Source organism: Salvelinus sp. IW2-2015, linkage group LG9, assembly GCF_002910315.2.
Source record: "Salvelinus sp. IW2-2015 linkage group LG9, ASM291031v2, whole genome shotgun sequence".
NCBI lineage: Eukaryota > Metazoa > Chordata > Actinopteri > Salmoniformes > Salmonidae > Salvelinus > Salvelinus sp. IW2-2015.
The window spans coordinates 8535639-8547397 of NC_036849.1; the positions used below are offsets into that span (position 1 = coordinate 8535639).

General features: G+C 44.1%; 1 protein-coding gene across 1 annotated transcript; it reads right to left on the minus strand.

Moving 5' to 3' along the window:
* Nucleotides 1–311: 311 nt before the first annotated feature.
* Nucleotides 312–11744, minus strand: opn6b (opsin 6, group member b). Its single transcript, XM_023994162.2, has 6 exons — nt 11016–11744; nt 9096–9301; nt 8255–8354; nt 7790–7894; nt 6138–6361; nt 312–5110 (listed from the first exon to the last, which is right to left on the minus strand). The coding sequence occupies exons 1-6, from the start codon at nt 11119–11121 to the stop codon at nt 4670–4672; spliced, it is 1182 nt and encodes a 393-aa protein (XP_023849930.1). The 5' UTR covers nt 11122–11744; the 3' UTR covers nt 312–4669.
* Nucleotides 11745–11759: the final 15 nt, after the last annotated feature.

The window sequence follows — 11759 nt, forward strand, 5'->3', positions numbered from 1 at the left end:
CTTCACCTACTTCTAGAAGCTAGTATGTACAGTGCTGTCAGAAAGTATTCACACCCCTGGACTTTTGCCACATTTTGTTGTGTTACACCCTGAATTTTAAATGTATGAAAATGAGATGTTTTGTCACTGATCTGCCCATGATGTCAAAGTGGAATGTTTTTTTTTGAGCTGAAATGTATTGAGTCAATAAGTATTCAACCCCTTTGTTATGGCAAGCCTAAATAAGTTCAGGTGTAAAAAATAAGTCATATGTACTCTTTTCTGTGTGCAATAATAGTGTTTAACACGATTTTTTTTATGTCTACCTCATCTCTGTACCCCACACATACAATTATCTGTAAGGTCCCTCAGTCGAGCAGTGAATTTCAAACACAGATTCAACCACAAAGACCAGTGAGGTTTTCCAATGCCTCGCAAAAAAAAGCGCACCTATTGGTAGATGGGTAAAAATAAAAAAGCAGACATTGAATATCCCTTTGAGCATGGTGGTTATTAATTACACTTTGGGTGGTGTATCAATACACCCAGTCACTACAAAGATACAGACATCCTTCCTAACTCAGTTGCCAGAGAGGAAGTAAACCCCTCAGGGATTTCACCATGAGGCCAACGGTGACTTTAAAACCTTTACAAAGTTTAATGGCGGTGATAGGAGAAAACTGAGGATAGATCAACAACATTGTAGTTACTCCATCATTCTAACCTAATTGACAAGAGTGAAAAGAGGGAATCTTGTAAAGACTACAAATACTCCAAAACATGCATCATGTTTGCAACAAGGCACTAAAGTAATACTGAAAAAAATGCAGCAAAGCGATTAACTTTTTGTCCTGAAAACAGTGTTAAGTTTGTGGCAAATCTAATACAACACATTACTCGTAACACTCCATATTTTCAAACATAGTGGTGGCTACATCATATTATGGGTATGCTTGTAATCATTAAGGACTGGAGACTTTTTCAGGATAAACATTTACGGAATGGAGCTAAGCATAGGCAGAATTGTAAAGGAAAACCTGGTTCTTTCTGCTTTCCAGCAGACACTGGGAGATGAATTCACCTTTCAGCAGGATAGTAACCTAAAACACAAAGCCAAATCTACACGATGACAGTGAATGTTCCCAAGGTTACAGTTTTGACTTAAATCTACTTGAAAATATATGGCAAGACTTGAAAATGGCTGTCTAGCAATGATCAACAACCGACTTGACAGAGCTTGAAGAATTTTTTAAAAGAATAATGGGCAAGTGTTGCACAATCCAGGTGTGGAAAACTCTTAGACTTACCCAGAAAGACTCACAGCTGTAATCACTGCCAAAGATTATTCTAACATTTATTGACTCGGGGTAGAATATTTATGTAATCAAGATATATTAGTGAGGTTTTTTTCTTCTTCAAATGCTAGAATTTGAGTGTTTTGTGTAGAGCGTTGACAAAAAAAATTGCAATTAAATCCATTTTAATCCAATTTGTAAGACAACAAATTGTGGAATTAAGTCAAGGGGTGTGAGTATTTTCTGTGGGCACTGTACATGCTCCATAGATACACATGTTCATCATTGTTATAAAAATCCCCATCCCTTTCACTGTCAGAGAGAAAAGGAAGATGGGGGTCACCATGACAACCCCTACAGCTGCCTGATATTCTCATCATGTCTTTCTGTCCTCCAGAACAGCAGAGTCTCATGTGCCATCCTCTCAATATTTTCTTCTGGACAGAGTCCTAGCGGAGCTCAGTGAAATCAATGTCAGACAGATAAACCAGGGATAACCTGAACCTCTCCTCTCGTTGAAGCCAAAGCCACTAGGGTGCCATCGGACACCATTGTCCAGGTATTAGTATGGCCTTTCACCATCACAGCATCAGTGTAGCCAGTGATTATGTTAATGTCAGCTTTAGTTGTTGTAGTTATGTCAAAAAGGCTACGATCACATAAATCACCTGGGGTGAAGTGTCGCCTGCCCTCACTGCTGACATTCAGAAAGAAGGAAAGAAAGAGATTCCATAAGAAGAAGGGGAGTATCTAAAACCTGTTCTATGGTGTCTGGGTACGCTCAAATCAAGCTCAGTTTGAAGTATTTGAAATAGTATTTGGTCTGATTTGACCTTGGAACTTTCCCTCAAGGTCAGAATGCGTTGTTCTCTCTGGGGACTGGGACACATATTCCACACATTCTAATGACACACATTTCATTACTCATCCAGCGCTACATATAAACCTTTTGGTGCATGCATTTACAGTACATTACTCCGCCTAATTGAAAACACCAACAAACATTTCAGCATGGTATGAGTTATGATACTATAAAGCTAATGGAGAGTGTAGGCTTGGCTGGGTGTTTCTAAGTAAGCAGGTGATGGTCACAAGGAGAACTTGGCCTGTGACTCCATGCTCAGCCATGTGGGGTGAGACTGAGGAGCTGACTAAAAGGGAACTGACATAGCTGTTTCAGCATGGGCCAAGCAGAATGGGCCACTGTAATGTGTTTAGTATAATGGGAGACTTGATGGGAGAAACACAGCAACCTACTCAGAGTTCAAGGCTCATCCTCTGACCATGCCACCATAGACCAAGGCATATCAAATGCCTTTATATTCCTTGCCATAGCCACAAGCAATAAGGCACATCAGATTGTTATTCATTTTGGTATTCACATTCTAAACAATTCAATATCCTGTGTACATGTATTTATTTTTATTTAACCTTTATTTAACTAGGCAAGTCAGTTAAGAACAAATTCTTATTTACAATGACGGCCTACCCCGGCCAAACCCAGACGATGCTGGGCCAATTGTGCGCAGCCCTATGAGACTCCCAATCACGGCCGGATGCGATTCAACCTAGACTTGTGAATGCAAACTGCTTTCAAGTTCGAACCATGATGGTCCTATATCTGAGGGAAAATGTATGGTAATTTTCTGTTAAAACATTGTCAAAGTAAAATGAATGAGAAACTATCATCTAAAAAGTTGAATAGCACATTTAAACGAACATAGATTAGAGATGCTCTTTCTTCCAGAAAGAGGGATTTCACTAACAAGCTGATGTTTTTGTGGTATTTTCTTGGAGAGGTGGATTGGTTTATTTTGTGTCACCGTGCTCGTGGTGTTGGCAGGGCTGGGGTAGCTGTGTTTGGTCAGTTATGGGGACCCCTGATGGGTTATTGTGTGCCTGTCCCATGTCATTAGTCCTGCTGAAATTCCAGCTGCCGTGGAGTCCTGAGGTAACTCTGAAGACACCAGTGTGTCCATAATGGCACCCTATTCCCTATAAAGTGCACTACTTTTGACCAGGGCCCGCGTCAAATGTAATGCACTAAATAGGGAATAGGTTGCCATTCGGACGCAGACACTGTGTTGTGGTTTATAATTACTCATAGAAGAGAAAGGGGACTTACGGCAGCCATTACCGTGTCATTATCTGAGACAGGCTGTTATTACAAAGGGAGACTATTGTTAACTTGTTCGGTTATAATTCCATTGTTGAACCCAACTGGATTAGTGGCTTGTGTTTGTTTTATTGAGGGGAGACTTGGTAATATTTATTCAGCAAACTCACTAGCTGACCAATAAAACCACAGCCTCTGGAGTGGAGTTACCCTCATACAGTATATCCTATATCCTTCCTAATTCCAGGCCACAGTACAGTACACAGTACTACAGTAATCCTACTTGTCATTTGCACATGACTTTACACTCTTTGATATTTATTGCAGTTCTTCTTTCACAGTCATTGTTTTTCTGTTACCCGTGTCTATGGATTGTTGCTCTTGTTTCAGTGTGTTGTTGCACTGCAATAAGGGGACAAATAAAGCTGTATTGAATTGAACAGTAACCTCTTTCCATTCTGTGGTTGTTGTGTTGTTCTCTGCTTTCTCCTCTTGGTCCAACAGATTCAGCTGTGCACCAGCCAGTCTCCCTGTGAGGGCTGGCTCACATTCTCCCAGTTTCCCAAGCTCCCTCAGGGCTCCCACAGGGCAGAGAGGGGACAAAACCCAGATTAGCGACTTCAGGTCAAGGCAGAGCCTTTTCTCACTTCTCCACCTCATTATTTCTGCACACAAGCCCTCTGAGTGACTGAGAATGAATGTACAACATCAGTGCCTGATATAACCCCCTTTGAGTCAAGTCATCGTTGATTGATGAGCTATTGGAAGTTATTTTTTGGACGGCGTACAAACCTAAAACCAAGGATTTTTTTTATTTTTAAAACAACTAATTATTCACAGCTTTAGAGTAACATGTAAAACAGTATAACAAATATGATTTAACTCAGACCTTAAATTGATAGTGCCGCCACATACTGTAAATCCTTCAACATCAGTGATTCCAAATAATTCAGGTGAGGCCAAAACCAATGTCTTCTCTTGATAAAAAAAAAAAAAGGTTAAGTCCAGAGGGTTGCTGTACTGTGAGTAAAATGTACGTGTGTACAGGCGATCAGAGTGCTGTGGAGGTGAACAGTTAACAGTGAAAGCTGATCTCCGCTGTAGCTCAGTACGTAGGACAAGAGAGTGTCAGAGAGACAGCGAGACAGAAACAGAGAGACAGAGAAACAAATGGAGAGAGACAGAAAGAGAGAAACAGAGGGACAGATGGACAGCAACAGAGATAGAAACAGGGAGATACAGAAACAGAGGGACAGAGACAGAAACAAAGAGACAGAGCTCACAGGCGCCCAGAGTCACTGAGTTTCCTCAGGAACAGGCGATGACTGGGAGCCGGGGCTATCATCGGGGGCATAAGAGGACTCCTCTGGTTCTCCCCCCTCTCCTCCACACCCCTTTCACTACCCAGCTCTACCCCAGAGTCCAGGTCATCCACCCCTCCATTCACCTCCATAATGTCCAGGTCAATCTGCACCTCGTCTGGCCTGTGGGAGAGGTCCGGATTGTGGCGCAGGCAGTGGAACTGGGCTCTGAAGTCTTGTCTGAACTTGGAGTTCAGGCCCAGGTAGATGAAGGGGTTGTAGGAGCTGGCTGACTTAGCAAACAGGCTAGCCAGGATGCTGTGGAGAGGAGGCACCTGGTGACCACAGGCAGACCACATGGAGATGACTGCGTAGGGAGACCAGGCCAGCAGGAAGGCTGAACACAGGATCAGAGACACCTGGGGGAGGAGGAGGGAGTTGGTATAACATACACTCACAGGGCAGTTTATTAGGTACACCCATCTAGTACCGGGTCGGACCCCCCTTTGCCTACATAACATCCTGAAATGTTCCGGGCACGGATTCTACAAGTCAGAAACGTTCCACAGGGATGTTGGTCCATGCTGGCATCACGCAGTTGCTGCAGACTGGATGGTGGTACACCATCAAAAGGAATTAAGATTCGTCGGACCAGGCAATGTTTTTCCATTCCTCAATTTGTCCTGTGTTGGTGATGGCGTGCCCACTGGAGCCGCTTCTTGTTGTTTTTAGCTGATAGGAGTGGAACGTTGCGTGGTCGTCTGCTGCAATAGCCCATCCGTGATGCCGTTCTGCACACCACTGCACCGTTATTTGCCTGTTTGTGGCCCGCCTGTTAGTTTGCACGATTCTTGACATTCTCCTTTGACCTCTCATCAATGAGTTTTCGCTCACAGGACTGCCGCTGACCGGATGTTTTTTGTTTGTCGCACCATTCTCTGGAAACCCTAGACACTGTCATGCGTGAACAGCCCAGGAGGGCGACCGTTTCTGAGATACTGTATCTGGCGAGTCTGGCACGGACGATCATACCACGCTCAAAGTCGCTTAGGTCACTCGTTTTGCCCATTCTAATGTTCAAACGAACAGTAACTGGATGCCTTGATGCCTGCTTTATATAGCAAGCCACGGCCATGTGACTCAGTGTCTGTGGGAGCGATCCATGTTCGTGAACGGGGTGGTGTACCAAATAAACTGTCCGTTGGGTGTACACTACATGCATAGCCACAAACACTGACCTAACCAATACCTTCTGAAGACATTATAACCTTGCATTGGACTAAAATTATAATGAAATCAAAGCAGTGTATAGCTAAAACAGCAGACCATCGGCAGACACAATGCTAGATTATTTGTACTTTGAATCTCACAGCATTCACCATTATGTAACATGTACCAAATCCTGCAGCTATTAATTGTTTGTAGACTGGGGGCTCCCTCACTCACTGTTGTTATACTGCGCTCCATCTGTTTCTCTCTCTCGCTGACCGCTCCCCCTCTGCTGGACTTGTGGCTGTTGTTGACCGTCCGGATGATGGACACGTAGGAGAACCATATGACCACGAATGGGATGAAAAAGTTGAAGGTGAAGATGAGGATGACGTAGAGTCTGTACGACACAGAGAACCTGGCCTGGACCCAGTCTATCTCACACGTCCCATACTTACGAGCTGCAAGGTGGAAAACAAAGAATTGACCAGGTTGATTGGTTATAATGATCATTGATCAATCAACTCCTTTTAACCACATATTTTTGTATGTGCATATATTACAACAAATATACACACAATTATGAGGACACCCCATCAAATTAGTAGATTGGGCTATTTCAGCCACACCCATTTCTGACAGGTATATAAAATTGAGCATACAGCCATGCGATCTCCATAGACAAACATTGGCAGTAGAATGGCCTTACTGAAGAGCTCAGTGACTTTCAACGTGGCACCGTCATAGGATGCCACTTTTCCAACAAGTCAATTCGTCAAATTTCTGCCCTGCTAGAGCTGTCCTGGTCAACTGTAAGAGCTGTTATTGTGAAGTGGAAACGTCTAGGAGCAACAACAGCTCATCCACAAAGTGGTAGGCCACACAAGCTCACAGAACGAGACTGCCTAGTGCTGAAGCGCGTAGCGCATAAAAATTATCTGTCCTCGGTTGCAACACTCACTACTGAGTTCCAAACTGCCTCTGGAAGAAACATCAGCAAAAGAACTGTTCGTCTGGAGATTCATGAAATGGGTTTCCATGGCCGAGCAGCCGCATACAAGCCTAAGATCACAATTCGCAAAGCCAAGTGTCGCCTCGAGTGGTGTAAAGCTCGCCGCCATTGGATTCTGGAGTGGTGGAAACGAGTTCTCTGGAGTGATGAATCACGCTTCACCATCTGGCAGTCCGTCGGACGAATCTGGGTTTGGCGGATGCCACAAGAAAGCTACCTACCCCAATGCATAGTGCCAACTGTAAAGATTGGTGGATGAGGAATAATGGTCTGTGACTGTTTTTCATGCTTTTGGCTAGGCCCCTTAGTTCCAGTGAAGGGAAATCTTAACACTACAGCATACAATGACATTCTACATGATTCCAACTTTGTGGCAACAGTTTGAGGAAGGTCCTTTCCTGTTTCAGTATGACAATGCCCCTGTGCACAAAGCAAGGTCCATACAGAAAGGGTTTGTTGAGATCGGTGTGGAAGAACTTGACTGGCCTGCACAGAGCCCTGACCTCAACCCCATGGAACAACTTTCTGATGAATTGGAACGCCGACTGCGAGCCAGGCCTAATCTCCAGCACAAGTGCCCGACCTGACTAATGCTCGTGGCTGAACGGAAGCAAGTCCCCGCAGCAATGTTCCAACAACTATTGGAAAGCTTTCCCAGAAGAGCGAAGGAGGTTGTAGCAGCAAAGGGAGGACCAACGCCATATTAATGCCCATGATTTTGGAATAAGATGTTCGACAAGCAGGTGTCCACATACACTACATGACCAGAAGAATCTACTTTATCAGAGAGGTGAACGAGATGCCCACAATGTCACCGATGTTCTCATGCTGTTTCCCTAGGTCTGGGATTTCAGAGACTACACTGAGAGGGTCCTACCTGTGTAACTCCCCCAGCCCACCAGGGGCGCTCCAGCCCAGAAGAGGGCACACAGCCACACTGCCACAATCACCACGGCAACATTACAGTGGTTATTATAATGAGCTGAAAGACAAGACATGTAGTTACTAAACAGAGATGGTATTATATGACGAAACATGGGGAAGAAACAAATGATTTGGTGATTTCACAAAAAACAAGTAGGACAACTGAGATTATATTTATGATTCTCTCTCTAATAGTTCCATCTGTGCCATCTAGCCGGCGGTCAGGGAGCACTGAACAGCATAAGGCCTTAACCTGGAGCAGCAGAATAATAGAGTTTATAGTGGCTGCCATTTAGCCAGGGTGCCCTGCCCTGAGCAACTTGACCAGGGGGAGCTTCAGCCCCAACCCTGCATGTCCTGGCATGGGACCTAGCCAGCAACCCTCAGGCTTGGCAGGGCCACAGCATAGACTACATACCATAGCTGGGCTGGCATCCTTTGATGTAGCGAACGACACTGATGGATGTCAGTGTGTTGATGCTGATGAGCCCAAAGAGCATGATCAGGAAGCCGTCCACCTGACGGACACACACACACACACACACACACACACACACACACACACACACACACACACACACACACACACACACACACACACACACACACACACAGATTAGGATGAAGTGCCTGCAGCTCTCTGCCAACCTGAGGGAACGGAAGGAATCTTTCCAAACCATGTTGTGTCATCACCCTCTAACCAGACTCTCAGGGTATGAGCCAGGTAGACTGACTAATGCAGGATAGAAACACACACTCTTCTCTGGTGGAATGTGATGTTTTTTCTTTCTGTCATTTATTCCAGTCGTCTGTCAAGTGGAGTGGTGTGAGTCCTGGGTAGCCACGGTAACAGTACTAAGGGAAGTTGCTTTAATTTCCTGTAAAACTGATACTTTGTTTCGTAATAGTCGAAAAATGCTAAGTTACAATACCATATAAAATATGGTATTGTACAAGTTGTCCTTGAGCTTATTCAGATCAGAGAATCACCTCTTGATTTCTCCCTGAAATTCTACGATGTTATTGTGCTGATCTTATCTGTGTAGCTCGAATGTAGTTTTCTGTTGAATTTCCCAAGATCTGGGATAATGTCAAAATCTATTTAGTGCTCTTGAATCTCATTCAAGGCATTACAATAATAATTAAATAATAACTAGAATTACAAATCTTCTTATAAGTCCATATAATAATAATAATAATATAGGGGTAATATGAATCAACCAACAACAAAAAACTACCAACCAACGTTCCTACTGTACCTGGCAGGTCCAGATGGTCTTGATCAGCAGGCCGTCGTCCCTGAACAAGTTGAAGACTTCCAGTATCCCTCTGGAGTAGCCGAAGATCGCGACGCCAGCGTCGGACACAGCCAGATTGAGAGTGAGGAAGTCCTGTGGCTCCAGACTGTGTCTCTGCTTGACCAACAGTAGAATCACCACTCCATTACCTAGACAGGAGAGCCACCCTGAAATTGTAAACAAAAAAACGTATAACATTATCATAACAATGTCACAACAAAGTCACCCACAGGGTTGGGGAGTAACTAATTACATGTAATTAGTTCAATGTTATCTGATTACAAAAAAAGGAACTGTAATCAGATACGTTACCTGGAAAAACACATTGTAATCAGATTACAGATACTTTGGAAAACTAGATTACTTTTAAATTCATAAATCAAATCAAATTTGATTTGTCACAAGCTGAATACAACAGGTGTAGACCTTACAGTGAAATGCCTCACTTACAAGCCCTTAACCAACAATGCAGTTAAGAAAATACCTATAAAAAGTAAGAGAAGAATAACAAATAATTAAAGAGCAGCAGTAAATAACAATAGCGGGGCTATATACAGGGGGTACCGGTACAGAGTCAATGTGCGGGGGTACCGGTGTCGAAGTAATTGAGATAATATGTACATGTAGGTAGAGTTATTCAAGTGACTATGCATAGATAATAACAGAGAGTAACAGCAGCGTGGGGGGGGGGGGGGGGGGGGCAATGCAAATAGTCTGGGTAGCCATTTGATTAGCTGTTCAGGAGACTTATGGCTTGGGGGTAGAAACTGTTTAGAAGCCTCTTGGACCTAGACTTGGCACTCCGGTACCGCTTGCCATGCGGTAGCAGAGAGAACAGTCTATGACTAGGGTGGCTGGAGTTTTTGACCATTTTTAGGGCCTTCCTCTGACACCGCCTGGTATAGAGGTCCTGGATAGCAGGAAGCTTGGCCCCAGTGATGTACTGGGCCATACGCACTACCCTCGGTAGTGGCTTGCGGTCGGAGGCTGAGCAGTTGCCATACCAGGCAGCGATGCAACCAGTCAGGATGCTTTCGATGGTGCAGCTGTAAGAACCTTTTGAGGATCTGAGGACCCATGCCTAATCTTTTTAGTGTCCTGAGGGGGAATAGATTTTGTCGTGCCCTCTTCTCGACTGTCTTGGTGTGCTCGGACCATGATAGTTTGTTGGTGATGTGGACGCCAAGGAACTTGAAGCTCTCAACCTGCTCCACTACAGCCCCATTGATGAGAATGGGGGCATGCTCTGTCCTCCTTTTCCTGTAGTCCACAATCATCTCCTTTGTCTTGATCACGTTGAGGGAGAGGTTGTTGTCCTTGCACCACAAGGTCAGGTCTCTGACCTCCTCCCTATCGGCCGTCTCATCGTTGATCAAGCTTACCACTGTTGTGTCATCGGCAAACTTAATGATGGTGTTGGAGTCGTACCTGGCCGTGCAGTCATGAGTGAACAGGGAGTACCCATACCGTTAAAGGATATTTTCGAAAAAATACATTGACACCTTTTTGTTTTCTCAATTACACTAAATTCGGATTTGTTTTTAGAAAGGGTAAGTTTAAGTTCGTTCCACCTGAGCAAGTCAGAGTTTGATGGATCCTTTATGTCTCCTAATGCCTCTTAATGGGAAAGTAATCCAAAAGTTATCAGATTACATTACCGAGTTTGGGTAATCCAAAAATGATATTACTGATTACAATTTTGGACAGGCAACTAGCAACTGATTACATTTAGAAAGTGACCTACCCAACACTAACATAAGTACACTAACATAAGTACACTAACATAAGATTCACCACTTATTTATTTTGTGAAAGTTGTCTACTCTATATTATCAACAGTATGGGAATACATCACTTTGGCAAGGTAAACAGAATAATTACCTAGTATCAACAAGTAAACACCAATGGCAGTCTCCCCCTCGGCTGACAACCTGTAGACAGATACATTAGGAGGGAATATGTTGGTGTCCTCCATCAGCACCCTCATCTTCTGAGCACCTCACGGCCAAGATCCAAGCTTTTATGACGGTCTCATTTCAAACACACATCGTCTGAAGACCCCGGCCTGTTCTGATCCAGGACAGCTGCAGTGAGTGGTGTCCCAAGGACCCCTCAGGTAGATGGTAACATTCTCTGTCGTAATTCCAACCGAGACAGAGTTGAGAATCCCCCTCTCAGTCTCTCCATAGAATGACCCTGTCTGTGTATGCAAGGCAGGTGTACAGTAATAGAACTGGCATGGTTGTGTCCTACATACATTAGCCTAATCCCTTGATCCGGTTAATGAGAGTGTCTGATGCAACGCTAGCCACGGAAGTCAGGTCAGCTAATAATACACTTCGATACATACTTTGATTGGTGGCACCTAAAGCTGGTCAAGGTAGCAGTCTTAGTCTATGGTGTTGGGCAATACAGAAAATAAACAGCAGCACCTTGTATAATAGTGTTGAGTTCTCCATGCTACAACTCTAGATCAGCAACTAAACTGACACTGGCTTCTTGGCTCATTCGAGATCAGCTCCAACTCGCCTAAGGGGAACGGACACAGACAAACGGGGCTATTTGTAGACTGTAAATATTATTTATTTGTATCCTTGTTCGCTGCAAGAGGAAGAAGTCTAGTAA

Coding starts and splice junctions, on each gene's coding strand:
- opn6b (XM_023994162.2), bottom strand. CDS start 11,121: ATGAGGGTGCTGATGGAGGACACCAACATATTCCCTCCTAATGTATCT. Junction 8,355..9,095: donor AGACCATCTGGACCTGCCAG/GTACAGTAGGAA, acceptor TGTGTCCGTCAG/GTGGACGGCTTCCTGATCAT. Junction 5,111..6,137: donor TGGAGCGCAGTATAACAACA/GTGAGTGAGGGA, acceptor CTCCTCCCCCAG/GTGTCTCTGATCCTGTGTTC.